General features: G+C 40.0%; 2 protein-coding genes across 2 annotated transcripts; both read left to right on the top strand.

Moving 5' to 3' along the window:
* The first annotated feature begins 1,114 nt into the window (after nucleotides 1-1,114).
* LOC141813075 (O-fucosyltransferase 23-like) lies at nucleotides 1,115-4,856 on the top strand. The gene is made up of 3 exons (XM_074700975.1): nucleotides 1,115-1,194; nucleotides 2,427-4,190; nucleotides 4,551-4,856. Exon 2 carries the CDS (start codon nucleotides 2,763-2,765, stop codon nucleotides 4,065-4,067), a length of 1,305 nt encoding a protein of 434 aa, XP_074557076.1. The 5' UTR covers nucleotides 1,115-1,194; nucleotides 2,427-2,762; the 3' UTR covers nucleotides 4,068-4,190; nucleotides 4,551-4,856.
* A 5,288-nt stretch (nucleotides 4,857-10,144) lies between these two features.
* LOC141837729 (zinc finger protein GAI-ASSOCIATED FACTOR 1-like) lies at nucleotides 10,145-12,969 on the top strand. Its single transcript, XM_074725108.1, has 4 exons — nucleotides 10,145-10,589; nucleotides 10,671-11,067; nucleotides 11,141-11,352; nucleotides 11,843-12,969. Exons 1-4 carry the CDS (start codon nucleotides 10,451-10,453, stop codon nucleotides 12,655-12,657), a joined length of 1,563 nt encoding a protein of 520 aa, XP_074581209.1. The 5' UTR covers nucleotides 10,145-10,450; the 3' UTR covers nucleotides 12,658-12,969.
* Nucleotides 12,970-16,561: the final 3,592 nt, after the last annotated feature.

Consider the following 16,561-nt stretch of genomic DNA (forward strand, 5'->3'; position numbering starts at 1 on the left):
CATGATCAAAGAAGCTTGGGTATTCCATCTCTTAATCTCTTAAATAGCGAAAGGAAAAGAACTTTTAATTAATTTGATTAAGTTGTACAGAATAAATTACTACGCTAAACAGTTAAGTACCAATTGACAAATGCAGAGAGAGACGAGAAAAGATAAGTTAGTGTTTACCATGCAAAAGCTAATAATAATAACAATCTGATCCATGCGCGAGGACATGCAAAAGCTAATCATGGGATCACTAAGGTGACGGAAGAAGTAAAAAAAGTTAGCATTAATGGTGCGAGCACTTGTATCTTACTTTCACATAATTTTGTAGAAACAAAAAGAGAAGCATCAACCAATATTAGTTTTTCAATCCCTTTCCTGATCAATGAAATAAGGACTGGATCGTCCAAAACAAGCATTAATTTGACCATTTTTTAAATAAATACAGGATGTAAATAAATAAAAAAAATAAATATTTATTCTAATTTTTTTATTTATTAGGTATTAAAATTTTACGAGTTAATTAATTTTTTGATGTACAAATCAGAAGAATACGGGGATGACCTGAAAATTAAAACAACAGGGACACCAAGACATAAAATAAAAAGGGAAATTAGGAAGCATTTCATTTCAAAGCAAGTTTTAATTTTCCATGTATAAAATATTTACTTTTGGTTAATATGCATTTAATGCCAGTTTCAGATATTTGATCGTACATTAAAATCCTAAAAAAATTATTTCTTTCATATGCGTAAGAACTTGCTAGATTTAATTAAACCACTTCCTTAATTTAAAAATATATTATTAAACGATGTTGAAAGCTAAATTACTAATATTGGAATTTATTTATTTTTAATATATTGACAATAATAATCCAACTTCCATCTTAAAAAAATGTATATATTAAGGAGACATTAAAAACCAATTTATAATTTTACATTTTATTATATTCGTTCTTAATACCTTCACGCATATAAAGATTTCGTGGCAAGAATGTAATGATTTTTAAATCTATTTTTAGTCGTTTCTATTTTTATCTATCACAGATGCTTCTAGAATCGATCGGGGGCAGAGTTCCCCTCCGCCCTCCGCCTCCGCCCTCCACCCTCCACCCTCCACCCTCCGCCCTCCACCCTCCACCTCAGAGTCGTCGCAAGGTTCGCCTTTCGCCGATTCGTACTTTTCTCTCCTTGCCGCGGCCATAAGATGGTAAGTGCCCGCCTTCTGTTCATCTTCCTTCTCTTTCGACGAAATCTGTAATAGTGTTTTTCCCAATTTGCGTAGATCTGTAAATTTTTGTTTGAGCTATTGGTATGCATATCGCGTCGATGAGAGAGATCTCGCAATTTTGTATCTCTCTTTTCGGTTTTAATTTCAATCTCGATTTTCATGGATGTTGCATTATAGTTTTGAGTTAGGATATCTTAGGTTTGTAATTCATCTTTGATTTGAGTTTAATTAAATCATTAATCGCTTCCGCTCTTTCATTTAATTTTTTTAAAGATCATTCTATGTTTTTTCTTGTTTGGATAATTAAGAAGGCCTTTAGGTTAGGCCCCCATTTGTGTTATTTTGAAATCTGTGATGTTTGTTTAACAATGAGAATTGCCAATGGTTGTTGTGGCTGTAATGTAGATGATAGCATTAGTCGGTACCCTAAATACCTCTGGGACGGGTGAACGGAGCACCATGGTACATGCATAGATTTGTAATATCATTGTCTGCTAGGTTGCTGTCCATTAAGTTCCAGTGTGTAGAGACTGACCATGTTGAGTATTTCTGAAGGTCTCTTACTCTTTTTTTCCCCCTTTTTGTGCTAAAATTGGTTCAATCTGCTATTAGCAAGTTACAGAAAAGAGGACATTCCAATTGGGATGGGCTAGCCCTTCGGAAACTTATGGTCAAATTATGGATTTTTCTTCAAGTTTTATGGTACCTTGTGAAATTTTATGGTGGTTAGAACTTAGAAACAATACTGTTTGATCTTAGAGTCGAGTATGCTAAGAGATGATAGTAGTGGTGTTTCATGAATTCCATCTATTTTTTCACTAACAGATTTAAGATGTAAATGAGGTTTCCTCTTTTGGGGAACAATTGATAGTTCATTTCAATCAGAGAAACAAAAAAAAAGAAAAAAAAAGAAAAGTAAGCCTTTAACAGGGGCAATCTATTTGGAAAAAGAAACAAATACCAAAACAGGAGGATGGAGGAGAGGGAGTTCTGTCTTAATTAATCTAAGCAACTGAAAAGAACTTGAGGTTGAAGAATTTATTACAGAAGTGAGATTCTTATTCTTACAAAAATGCTATTCAAGTTTTCCGATTCTTCATGCTAGTAGTTCTTTCATTGACTTTATGATAAAAACATGAAATGATGTTCTTTTCTTTATTTTTTTGTATTTAACTTTCAGAATTACTGAAAAATTGTTAAATCTTTGGCAGGCTTACCTACATCAGATGCTTGAAACTTGTTATATCTTAGCTACTTCAGTGGTTGCCAGCAGTATCGACACTAGGCATTTGGCAGATCCTATGATTATAAGAGAATCATGAATGAATGATTAGATGTCTAATCATGAGCAGTTGATCATTTTGCATCGTTAGTCCTCATTGTGATTTGCTTGTTCTACAATACTAATAGGGAGCAGAAATTCTGGTGATAAATTTTGTCATTCATGTTGATACAACAAGAAGCAACATTTTGCACTAAGAACAGAATGAAGAAGGCCAGTGATGAATTCAGCAAACATTGAGTTGCTCAAGTGAAGCAGCTGTAGCATGAAGTCTTTGGTTTTCAGGTGCTTCATTTTGGTATTTTCTATCTTTGTACTTAGGACCGTCATATCTTCATTCCCCAGATCCAGTTTGCTTACATGGAGGGCCTCCAATTGGATAGGCATCACTGCTGCATCTAACCTGCAAAATTTGATCATGAGAGACAAATTCCTGGAAGTTCCTCAGATCATTTGGGGGTTGAACAATCAGAAAATTGCACTGGCCAGGGCATGCTTAACTGCGAGATTCTTAAACAGAACCCTTCTGATGCCTAGTTTGAGTGCGTCTCTATTCTACAAAGAGGTTGATTTGCTCGACCCTATGGCATTTGATAAGTTATTCAATTTTGAAAAATTCAATGATCAATGTAATGGATTTGTGCGAGTGGGACGCTATTCTGATCTTGTGAACAAGAGCAAGCCATATGAGGTCCTTAAAGGTAGTGGTAGGAAGTGGACAAAGGAAAGGGATCTAAATCAGTTGACACAATGCCGGAATGAGTCATTTGATTACATTGAAGTTATTCGGATCTCTGGGAAAAATCCTTTCCTTTGGCACGACCATTGGGCAGCCAAGGATTATGCAAAGATATTTGAATGTCTTGTAGTGGTCGATGAGATAGAGAAGGAAGTGGCTAAGGTGATATCAAAGATTAAAGATGTAGGTAGAGAGGTGAGCCACAATTCTAATGCTCTGCAGAAGAAAGCAAGTTTAGATGGCTGGCAAGATCACCATATCCCATACATGGCTGTTCATATGAGGATCGAGAAAGACTGGATGATTCATTGTAAGAAAGTAGAGCAGAGATTGAACATCAACCAGATATGTAGTAGCAAGGAAGAAATAATTGAAAGAGTATCGCGCATTACCGCTATACAACAGCCTATAGTCGTTTACCTTGCAGTTGCCGATGCCCTTCTAGAGGACGATTCAATACTAAGCGGATGGGAAGATGGTTTTGTTCCTTTTGAGAAAAAGAGCCTGGCAGTTAAGGATGTATACGATAAGCATCCTTACCTCATTCAGTCTGCAATTGACTATGAGGTTTGCTCACGAGCAGACATTTTTGTTGGAAACAGCTTCTCTACATTTTCTAGCCTTGTAGTATTGTCTCGAACAATGAAGTCGATCGGAATGGGTTTCACAAACTCATGCTCGACGGAAGTTGGGTATTCATCATATGCATACAACATCGCAGAACAGCACGGTGGAGCTAAAATGTGGATGACTAATATGTCTGCCCCAAGTCTGTCCAGCATAAGTTACGGGACTAATAGCATATCATGCTACAGTAATTGGAACACATAAGTTGAGGCAACATTCTTTTGTTCTGTAGGATGTGGCTGTTGCCAAATAGATGCTGCAACAGCATTCAGGAAGATTTTACTTCGCAAAATCTAACCAGTGATTCAAAACTGACTTCCCGATCAGGTACATGATTTCTTGTTCAGTGAATTTTACACAGGTTGTAACATAAGGAAGATAACTGCTTGTCTTTTAGTTACAGTACCTCATTATTGAAAAGGAAACTAAATTTAACACCCATTTTTTGTGAAAAATGAAAAAAAATTGACTGAATATCTGTGGCTATTATTGAGATCTTAAGTGTTTCTACCACTATTTGATGAGGTTGGCTCTAAAATCACTAGTATGTTAGCTCTAGAACATGGGATATTCTCCATTCAATTTCTTAGTTTGGTGATGAAGATTGAAACCAAATTTATAAGAATATTTGATTGATTTCTTCATTTCCCTCCATGTTGATGGTTTTAAATAGTTGATATCTTCCAGGGGCATGTAAACATCTGTTGTTTGTGGAAGAAACTAATCGCTGCCTGGAGTGCAAACTTTGGCACTGGTCTCGGTCCAGCTACAACCGGGGTTCTTCTTTGTTCCTTTCTAGCGCATTAGAGCTTTTACCCTCTTCACCACATCCCATCTGCCCAGCTCTGAGTACATGCTCCAATTATAGCAAGATTCATGGTTCACTGCAATGAATTGAAACAAATAATAGCTTCAAATCGTTTTTTATGAATACTCCATAAGTGGGCTGTAAGTTTAATATTTCGAGAATTGTAACTACTTCAAAGTTGTTTATGATGGCGTTTTACTTGGACAGAAATAGGAAGGGAAAAAAGAAGAAGAGAAGGATTAGTCTTTTTTTTTTTGTTTTGCTGTGTAGTACATGGGGGATGGGATATAATCCAATTAGTTCCCTTCAAAAGCCTAAATGCAAGCTAATTTGCAGTTTAGCTTGCAGCATAATTTCTAAACAAAAATTAAATATTTAAGCTCCTTTCAAACTAGGATGACCATTAGGATGAAATAGTTCATCATGCCTTAATTTTGCATAAGATTTGTGATTTGATCCTGCAAGTTGATTTAAATATCAACATGCCTGGTGGAAAACACCAACATTTATTGTCAACTTATGGAATCAAAATTCCAAGTTATGTAACAACAAGTTCTGAGAGCATAAATGATCATCTTAAGTTGGAAGATATTCAAATATCTATTTTTCATCCAGCAGTCATACTCTCATATTGCAAGCTGATTTGCAACTCAATTTGTGGCCTATTTGTATTGTTTTTCACCTAAAGGGGTATTTGCAAATCTGCATTTTGTAAGGTCACTTTATGTAAAATTAAGGTATGAGAGGTTTCTTATTGAATATGTTAGGTGGGAAGTAATAATATCTAGTTTTTGTCAAAAAAAAAAAACATGCAGCAAGTTTAATTAATGGGATCACTATGAACTTCATGATGCACTGGATATTATTGAAGATATAAGCAAGGTACTCATATCCTTTCGAAGGAAAATAGGCAAATCTCCATCAAAAAAGGAAAAACATTTTTGTTGAAGAGTCTTTAAACGAAGTCATTGATGGAGGTTGAGGATTACCTCCGTATGCTGATGTTACACCTATAGTGGATTACTAGTGTAGTCGAAAGACCTCAAAACTCTAGTTTATGCAAAATTAAGGTGTGAGGGACCCCTTATTAAAGTCTTAAATTATATACAAAATTTTGGTTTGTATAGTAACCAATAGTAAGTGGTCTCAGAATTTTCATCCCAAGTAACATATCCTTAATTTGGTGGTCTTAGTTTCCTTATTCATTAGAAGTTATGCAGTGTAGCACTGACAATCATATGTATGATACTTATATAATTGATTGCATTTGAAGACCACTTCAAGGCGATATGCAGACCAAAAAATACAGAAGCTCCAGAAGAATATATCCAAGAGGGGATCAGTACCAGAGACAATAGTGAACAGAGGAAATGACTATCCTGTTGGCCCTGTTGTTCTTCGTCTTTGTAGTCATCGGATCATGTATGCCTTGCTAACCTTATCTATTAGTTTCTTTGGTTGTTCTCATTTACTTCCCAAGCAAGGTATTATTGTCGTTGTTATTACTTCACCCCAGAGCTACTGGTCATTAAGAATTCTCTGTAGATCCAATTGAGTTCTAGTGCCTGGAATGCTTCTTTAACTAATTAACTGTTAATATAGATATGCGTATGTACTTGGTTCCTCAATTGGTTTGGCAGCTTTGTTTCAGATAATTAGAACAGCCACAAGCGGCGGAATGTCATGAAGCTGAGGGCGTAAAGTCCATCAAGTGTTAGGGAGCCATTATTTTTCAAATGAAAACTACAAGTCAGATGTTTCGAAGAGTGACTACTTTACTATGGATATGAACTAGTGGCTGATGTCATTATTTTTGTTTGTCAATTACGGATTTGGATGCTAACGTTGCTTCATCTAAACGTCTACTCGGCGGTTTCATGTTCATTTTATTCGACTGTGAAATACATTTACGTTATGCCGAAACTCTTATCTTTCATGATGCACTATTACCAGAGAATTCACAAACTTCTAGAATATCTGATTCATGAAAAAATAATAGTCCTTGCATAACAACTCGCCGCGGTTTGTAAAGATTTATCTCGCCTATCTCTGTAAAGCATAACACTTGTTGCAACATGCTATCTCAGAACTGACGATGGTTTTGTCGCTTAACACCATAGCTGTCATAAATTAGGACTAGGAATTCAGTCTTCAGATGAGGGAGAACAATTCCTCGTTAAGGAACGTTTGCTTTCATCAACTACGATACTGATGGATGGAATCACACCTCTGGAAGGAAATCTATGAATACATTTGTGGATTTAATTGTCTTTTTTTTCTTACATGGACTGGAGCGAGGGACAAAATAAAAACACAAGACTTCACTTCTAACTTGTTTATTTCCTTTTTTCAGTTACGACAATAGCAATTGAGTTGAGCCCACCCACATCGGTCTCTTCCTCTGTTCTTGTGCCTTGCAACTCAACTAATTGTTTGTTCCTGCTCCTTCATTATGTTTTGTAAAAAAAAGTTCACTCTGATTATACATTATGGTTCAAGCGAATTATAACATTCATTTTTTTTTTCAGTGTCAAACAATATTTCTTTTTCACTTCTGACATGTTTATTTCCCTTTTTTCAGTTACGACAATAGCAATTGAGTTCATCTTCCACGGAGCAACATTTGCAATTTATTGATTACATGATCACTCAATCTAAGTTGTCATGTAAACTTACAACGCTTTGTGATATATAATTAGAACGATGAAGATTATAATATGATTCACTCGCAACTCTTTCCTTTTTCAAAAGGTTTATTCTTTGGTCAATTAGTCATTATTATCAGAACGTAAGGATCATGCTGTAACCATGAAAAATATGGACGATACTGGATGATTACGCGGCCTAATCTTATAATCAGAAGGTGAGCAGCAGTTTGCCAATTTCAATGCCATGTCTTTGTTGAAACAGGGAACAAAATGTCGCACCAATAATTGATTCTGCGGTCCATGGCGGATACGGTGGTGGAAAAGCGGATCGTCTCTCCCACAAGAGGCTCGAGCAGCTGCTTCGCTGCTTCCTGTCGCTAAACTCGAGAGACCACCACGCCGCCATGCTCGCAACCTTCGAGGATATATTGCACGCCCTCTTTCCGGCCGGCGGTGCCTGTGCGCAATTGCCGCTGGCAATCTTGTCTGATGGGCCACCAATTAACTCATTCGTTTAACTCATTCATCTCTTCTCTATCCGAGTATAATGGAGAAATTGAAGGAGATGCAATCAAATCTGTTGATCACGCAGACAGTGTTTGCAGGCGAGCCTTGTTTTCTCCCTGTGCCGCCGTCTGTTTTACCCCGACCTCTCCTTCACGCGCCTGTTTGTTTAAGTTTCAAAGTTCAAACGAGTTTAATTCCAAGTCTCGGCCTACGACGTCCAACATCATTCCAGTTTACCATGTCATGCACAAGACTATTACATCGTTAGACTTGCGTAGCGATTGGCGACGTTGGTATCTTCTCTGCCAAGACATGGGGTAGAATTTGAATGCAGAAAAACAAGAATTATCATTAATCGAATCACCTTTCAACCAATTGACTAATAATCACTTGGATTAAGAGCACTAATCGTAAATTATTCTAAAAAATTAACTAGTCAGTGGTGCAGCAAGTAGCTGCTTCATTTATCCGATGTCCTCGTAACCTTGTGAATCAGGGTTCTGAAAACGAAATCGAAGGATCAGAAGACAGACAAGAGCTCTTAACCAGGCCTTCGGGACACTAAATTACTGTAAATCTCTAAAACCAGAGTTTCTCTTAATCGAAGGTAAATCCACCTCTATCTAAGACGAAGAAGAAAAAAATCCTTCGTGAGACCGAACCAGCCATAGTCAATAAGACATGGGATCCTCAGTAATTATCACGACCAACCGCAAGCACGAAGGATACATTTCCCCATTAAGCAACATCCTGCGATAAATTGCTGGGAGTGATCACCGCGTAGCGCATTAAGGAAGCCATGCGAGTGCAGCAGCTGGAACTATGGCCATCCAACAACTACATGAGGCCATCCTGGAACTCCTAATTATAGACTTTTTGGCCTGGCATTCAAATCAATTCCCCTCGAATGCACAGTTTGGAGCAATGATAAACTGCCCATGCACTTGAATTATCCAGAGCGATTAAGATACGGTAACAAGTTAGAATTTTAAAAAAAAAATTAAGAAAAGAAGAGGACGTTTGGTAGGGAATTAAATGGACGAGTTAGATGGTTTCAATAAATTCCATGGCTGTACTTTTTCTTGGAAATCTACTATAGATTTCATCAAGCAGTGATAATTAAAGGGACCATGAATGCCTCCAATAATTCTACCGCCTTCAGGGACCTCTCCCCATTGGCGATGGGGGATGGCGTGGAATCTGAAGTGAATGAGAGCTGTCATTGACCCCAACATCCCTTCATAAGCTGTGATGGCAACGTACACATCGATTCCCCCACATCAGACACGCATCATTGCAAGTAGATCACAAGACCAAAAGTACACCGAGCAGGATGATCTCAAACCCGTTCATCATCCCAAAAAATAATGGCAATCAACCGCTCTACCTTTGAAGAGAAAAAAACATAGTTTCATAAAGGGTTCGAAAAGGAGAAGCCATGCATGGATTGCAATTGGACCATTGGAGCCCCTCCTTTCGATAATGATTGTGGAACTTTGCGATTTGAGCTGACTGTTTTGTGCAATTCAAGAACCCGTTACGTATCAAAAAGGATATAAAAGAAATAAGCCAGCAAGAGCGGTAAGTCATAAGCGCAAGCATGAGAAGGATAACCTAATCAATTAAGGGGATTGATTGCTTGGGGAAGGGATCTCTGATTTAAAAATTCCGGAAGTTTTGATGTGACGGAGGTAGAGACAAGGCAATAGTCAATGAGGGTGATGATGATGAGAGAGGCAGCGAAAAAAGAAACTGCCGGCTTTTTTGGCAGTATTCCAGGATCGTATCGTCACTGCTGCGCTGCCGCAGCTGATCTTCTTTATAGCTTACATTTTCAAGGTAAAAATAAGAAGAACCCACCCCCTCACTGGACGTCTTTTTGCAAATCACTGCGGTTGCGTCCGATGAGAAGAATTTGCCTGCAAATCTTTAAAATTAAACACGCAATTAAATGTGTAAATTTTCTGTTACTGTGTATATTGAGAGAGAGATGGGTTCAATTTTCTAAGGCCAAAGCTTCGCCTGAGAGTCTGGTAGATGTGGACCGGAAGACGCTTGTTTACACAAAACTACAAAATTATTGAAAAAGGCAGACTGTGTAGAAACACACGCTACAGGACAGAAGAAATGGAGGATGCTGTTGAGGAGCAGCACCCAGCGTGTACATGCTGAAATGTCGACACGTGTCCTTTTTCCGACGTGGACGGCCTCGATGCGACCGCGCTGAAACTCTGGGTCTCCTTAACCCGAGTTAACTCCGCCGCTTTATTAGACTCGCTTCGCCATTTTTTGGTTTTTCTTACGCTTTGTTTCCTAGCCAAGGCAAGTTCTGGCGCCGCCCGAGGAGAAAACGCCACTCGTCTCCATCTTCCTTCGTCTCCATAGCTCGTCTCCTGGCAGTCCGATTTATCGGCGGTGATTTGCACATCAGTTTCTGTTGGCAGCGTGGGAGAGCAGAGAAGGGAATAAAAATCTGGCTTTTCCTTTCAACAGTTGGCCTCTTTGTCGTCGGTGGAAAGGTTGTTGTGAGCTTTGGTTCCTTGCGTATTTTGGGGCTAACAGGGTTACGGACGACTGGTAGCTGGGAAAAGCTTCCTTTTTATTCTGGCGAGAGAGTGGGTTAGATGATGGAGTATGAGAATACTTCCGTCAAGACCATCACTAATTCCGGTTCCGGTGGAGCTGGCGTCGATGCACCGCCGTCAACGGGGCCGCCTCCGCAGATTCCGGTTAAGAAGAAGAGAAACCTACCCGGAACGCCAGGTATGTGGTATTGGAGTTGTTCGATTGTGATGTTAAGTGTTTGATTCTTGTGAAATTCGAATGGGTTTGTGTGGTGAATAGATCCGGAGGCGGAGGTTATCGCGCTCTCTCCGAAGACACTACTAGCGACAAATCGATTTGTTTGTGAGATTTGCAACAAGGGATTCCAGCGGGATCAAAACCTCCAACTGCACCGGAGAGGGCATAATTTGCCATGGAAACTGCGGCAGAGGACGGGGAAGGAAGTGCGGAAAAGGGTTTATGTCTGCCCGGAACCGAGCTGCATTCACCACGATCCGTCGAGGGCGCTCGGCGATCTCACCGGCATCAAAAAGCACTTTTGCCGGAAGCACGGTGAGAAGAAGTGGAAGTGCGATAAGTGCTCTAAGAAGTATGCCGTGCAGTCGGACTGGAAGGCCCACTCCAAGGTCTGTGGCACACGCGAATACCGCTGCGACTGCGGCACCATCTTCTCACGGTAACCCCATGAATCCTGCATAGGTGTTGTGTGATTTTGCATTTGGATATTTCATTTGTCTTTGTTTGTGTAGGAGAGATAGCTTCATAACCCACAGAGCCTTTTGCGACGCTCTAGCTGAGGAAAGAGCTAAAACAGGAACAGCTATTCCGACGATGAATGCGAAACCGGAAGTAGATGATGGAAAGGTGACGGAATCTAGAAAAGCAAAAGTGGTGGTGGCGGCAGCTATGGAGACAGCTTCTGCGGCAGCAGTCGAGACTGCATCGCCGCTGGATCAGCAAGGTCGGTTTTGTCGTTTCTTCTTCTTTTTTTTTTTTTTTGTTCATCCTTGAATCCTCGTTACGACTGCATATTAGATTATGGAAAGAGAAAGAACTTAGCAAAGGGTTTTTGTCGGATCTGAAGCTTCTAATGCAATAAAAAAACGTAACTTTGCTGGGATTAGGACATGGCGATTGTGTCTTCCTTTTTTATTCTGTCCGAGTTGCCCTTTTCGCGGATCCAAATGGATTGGAAGATGAAATTTCTGTGATGTTGGAGAGAAAAAAGAATCCTTTTTTCGTTTCTTTCAAAATTGTCACTGAGAAACTACGATCCCAGTCGCTCAGCTAAAGAAGCTGGATTGAATGGAAAGTTAACAGGAAATTTACTCATCTGCATGGCATCATTATGCCTCTTTACATTTCTTTCTTTTGCTTTCACTTCTTAGGGACACTAAGAGTGCAAGAAAAAGGATCACACCTTTTTGAACGCGATCATAATTTCTTCGCAGATCCAGAGAAGTCGACTGGGCTTCTGCACCACGTGCCACCACCTTCGTCGACGCTGGCGAACACAAGCGGCGCCGCCGCTTCCTCCGCCTCTGCCACCACGAGCAGCAACAGTGGCAGCAGCAGCAGCAACAACACCAGCATGTTCGCGAGCCTCTTCGCCTCAGTGTCCGCAGCCACCGCATCCCACTGCAGCGCCACCTTCTCGGACCTGATGGGCGCCATGGCCGGTCACTCCGACCGCCCCCTCGGGGAACCACCCTCTCTTTGTCTGGCAACAAACGCAGGGTTCCCCTCCTTGTTCGCGCCGCACGGTCGATCGCACGACCGGCATCCGTTCGCCCCGTCGCCGGCCTCCTCGCACATGTCCGCGACGGCATTGCTGCAGAAGGCAGCTCAGATGGGCGCTGTGGCGACCGGCTCATCCTTTCTCAGAGGGTTCGGCCTCGACGCCTCCTCGGGGCAGCAGGAGATCAGTATCGCCCGTGACAGCACTCTGCAGTGGGGGCACCAGCGGCAGCAACTGCTCGAGCCGGAGCCGGAGCCGGTTCCTATGATGTCTGCCGGGCTCGGCCTCGGACTCCCTTACGAAGAGCACTTGATGATGGGCTCTTCTTCTCTGTACGGAGCCAAGCCGGCCACACTGGATTTCCTCGGACTTGGAATGAGGCCGGTGGGTGGTGGTCCCAATGGAGAACTATCGGCGTTATTGTCTTCGTCAATTGGTGGAAGCCGTCTCGATATCGGACCAGGAGCAGCTGTCGCCGGAGGACGGGAAGGGACGGAGAGGAAATCTACAAATCCAGCGAATCCGTAGAAGAAGACGGCATGTCTCAGTTTTCCCTTCGTTATGTTTAGCTGTAGAAACAATGTTCTAGTGCTCTTTGGTTAATTAGAAAATAGGCAGGAGCTGAGTTATTCATATATTTCCTTGTCTCTTCTGTTTTTTCCTCTTTGCTTCTTCGATTCTTGTTTGTTTTGTCAAAGTGGAAAACATCTGATGTTACGGGGAAGACACAGATGTACATATTGTTCATGGTTCTTTGATAATGAGTATCAAGTAATTAATTAGTACCCAAATGATCACCTTGCATGCATTTTCTTTTTCTGAAAGCAAGAATTAAAATTACTTTGATCTGCGTCAACAACCATCTCATCCTTTCCATTCCTCTATGTCCATCCAAAATCATCATGGGCATGCTTATCTTAACAGAACAATAATTGTCAATAATCCCCTTCTCAATCAACCAAAAACAAACACACACTCGTTCAATTGCTCCAACTCCATCTAGTCACATCATCGGCACACTGAGTTTGCTGTTTCTCAACGAAACAATGATTATGAACAATCCCCTTAATTTTCCAAAGGTCATGGTGACACAGCCTATTCTTTCAAGCATCTAGCAGCTATTAATTTGAAATAACACTAACAGACAAATGAAAGTAGGCAGTGTCATTTCAATCCAAATTTAATTCCAGCAAGATAACCACAAATTACCAAAGGAACTTCTGGATCCACAGAATCGCAACCCATGGCGATAATCTACCAGTGCAGAAACCTACGCTACATCACAAAAGAACAAAAATTGATCCTCTTGTTTACCTAAAGTAGCAGCCGCTCTGTGCACCTTTTTGGATTGAGGTGACAGCAGGTGACTCGATACCATAACCCTTGGAATTTCTTTACCTCAGGCTTGGTAGCCATCTGCATCTGCTTAGTATAATACCTACCATTGTGATTCTGTCAAGCATCTAGCAGCTACTAATGAAATTGAAACAACACCAGCAGAAGAATGAAAGTAGTGTAGCTAAACATTTCAGTCCAAATTTGATTGCAGCAAGCGAACCACAAATTATTGAAGGAACTCTGACATGATAGCAACTATTCTTCTCTCTGGAGCCGCTACTACATTTCAACAAAATATCTACTACTCGTCCAAAAATTCATGCCACAGTAGAAAATAGCAAAAATTGATCATCCCGTACGCCCACTTAAAAGCAATTGCCTCTTAATGCGGATTTTCAGTTTGAGGTGGGAACTGACTAGATGCTATGACTCCGTAGCATGAGAGACTTTACGCAGCATGCATAGTTTGCGTACGTCGGCACCTTGTGGACATCACACTAAACATGAGAAACTTGCGCGACGAACTAATCGACGTAGATGGCAGAAGCAGTGAGTGCAACGTTCAATGCCCACCGTACCATGACTCATGCTTCTTTCCATGTGTTATTCATGAATGAATCGGTAGGAGAGCCGCTTTATTTATCAAAAATCTACTTGAAGTTAATCCAAGTCAAAAGTTAGCAGATATATATTGACTTTTCTCTATGGGTTTCAGTCGCGGTCCCGAGTTAATTAGCATCTCATGATGTCGTGTAGAACCGACCTCGTTGTCGTTTTGCACAGTTGAGAATAATATTTATCGTCGTCGGACCACGGACATTTATTATGTCTCAATCCCTACGTCTATTAATTACTTGTCTTGCTCGCTCACTTCTCCTTACGTTGAACAAGGAAGATCAAGTTATCTCCTCTTTTCTTTTCTCTAATTTTTTTCTCATTTTTTTATTTATATTGCTGTGTTGATTCTAGCTAGCTCAGACTGATCAGAGGCTGCTGCATTAATACAATGGAGTGAATGCCGCCGATCGAATCGCGGAGAATTAAATGATGCAAGTGTTTTGACAAATTAATACTTGGACGTAATTGTGACTTTGAATGGTGGAAATGGTGAAAACAAAAAACAAAAAACAAAAAATTGCAAGGCGTGCATACGTTAATTGTACGTTAATTCAAAGAGGGATACTTTATCGATCTCAAACGTGTTTTTTTTATAGAGACGTCTCGTTATAAAATATTCATCTAGTACGAGCTCAAGATATGGCATAAAATGCATATCTCTTAGATATATTATGAAGATTGATTTTCAAAAACTTTTTGAATCTGTTCATTAGGAATTTCTACGTGAGACATTTATTAGTCTTTAATTTTCTACAAAGTTTACATCTCGAAGTGTGTGACCACTTCATCATTCTCTCTAGCCATTAATGGAGGGTCCTTTGGATTTTTCAAAATCAAAGGCTAGGGCTATAACAGAGAGATCCTCTCTTTCTCTACTTATTCGATATTTGTATGGAGATCCATGGATGACAAATATAGCAACGCATGGATAGAACATATTTCAAATTTCATTCTCGGTGTGGTCATCTCATATTGGCACACTTGACGTATGCAGATGATTTATTATTATTCAGTCAAGGGATGAGGTATCAATAGGAGTTTTATCTTCTTGTTTGTAGATGTTTGGGGCGATCACAGGGCTTCAGGTTAATCACTAAAAGTCAAATATTTATCTAGTTGAATCGACATGGTTGTGGCTTCTTTTAATATGAGGATACTACTTGCAGTTCAACGTCTACGAATTTCAAACTATAACTCACTCCTTGATTCTTTATAAATACGACAGATTAACTACTGGTCAAAGAAGACACTTTTATATGCGAGAAAGATGCAGCTCGTCATTTCGATGCTTCAGGGAATGGAGTGCTTTTGGCTCTCTATATTACCTAATCCTGTTGAAATTATTGACAGCATTTACAACATTTGCATGTCTTTTATGTGGGCATCCAAACACCCATTAGTGTCTTGGACGGATATATGCAAACCCATAGAAGAAGGACTGGATTTCACGATTTGAAAGCTTGAAACCTTGCCTATTTAGACAAAGTACTTTGGCAGATACAGACAAAGGATGATGTTCTTTGGATCAAGTGGGTGCATTATACGTACTTGAGACGAGCGGACATATGGACTCAAGAGGTGGTGCACTCGGATTCCCGGCCGATCAAGCGATTGTTGTTGTTGGTGCAACAAACTTAGGTCTAGGTTGACCAAGCTTAGGTTAACTTGACTTTAAGTTTCGATATTTGATCAATATGTTAGTATGTAAAAAGTCTAGTAGAAGTTTAAGGGGAAGTTGGCAAGAGGAAAGTCTAAGTGAGTCATAGAAAACAGGACACTTAGTGATCGGAAGTTCATCAGACAGTTGACAAGAGAAAAGTCAAAGTGGATTAAGGTTGATTGAACACTCAATGATCGGATGTTCAATGGGAAGTTAACAAGAAAAAAAATCTAAATAGGTCAAGAAGGACCGGACACTTGACAGAAGACGGAAAGTCCAAGTGGATCATGGAGGATCAGACACTTGGTAATGATGAAAGTCTTAACAGATCAAAGTTAACTAGATGTTAGGCAACGAAAAGTCTCAGTAAGTCATGGATGATTGGATGTTGAGCAGAGGAAGTTTTAGCAAGTCAAGGTTGATCGGATATTAGACAACGAGAAATTCTAACAGATCATGGATGACTGGATGTCGGGTAGAGAAAGTCTTAGTAGGTTAAGGTCTACCAGATACTAAAAGAAATGTGAATTCAACCTTGAAAATGTTGAAATTAGGGTTAGCAATCGATTTGTGAGGTTCACAAATTCATTAGCAAATCCTAAACCCAAAATTTTGAGTTTTGCTACTTGGGCAATAGATTAGTGCAATCGATTAGGGCAATCGATTCAACCAATCTATTAGTAGCTTATTGGCTAGCGAATAGAACATGTTGGAATTGATTAGTTCAATTGATTGGGGGCAATCGTTTGACTAGGCAAAAATAGTCATTCTATAGGTTTAAACGGTCTGATCTGACATGGTAATTGATTGGTGAGT

The sequence above is a fragment of the Curcuma longa genome, chromosome 1 (assembly GCF_044706935.1).
Source record: "Curcuma longa cultivar G26 ecotype Majalengka, Jawa Barat chromosome 1, ITB_CL_G26_1.1, whole genome shotgun sequence".
In the NCBI taxonomy this organism is placed as follows: Eukaryota; Viridiplantae; Streptophyta; class Magnoliopsida; order Zingiberales; family Zingiberaceae; genus Curcuma; species Curcuma longa.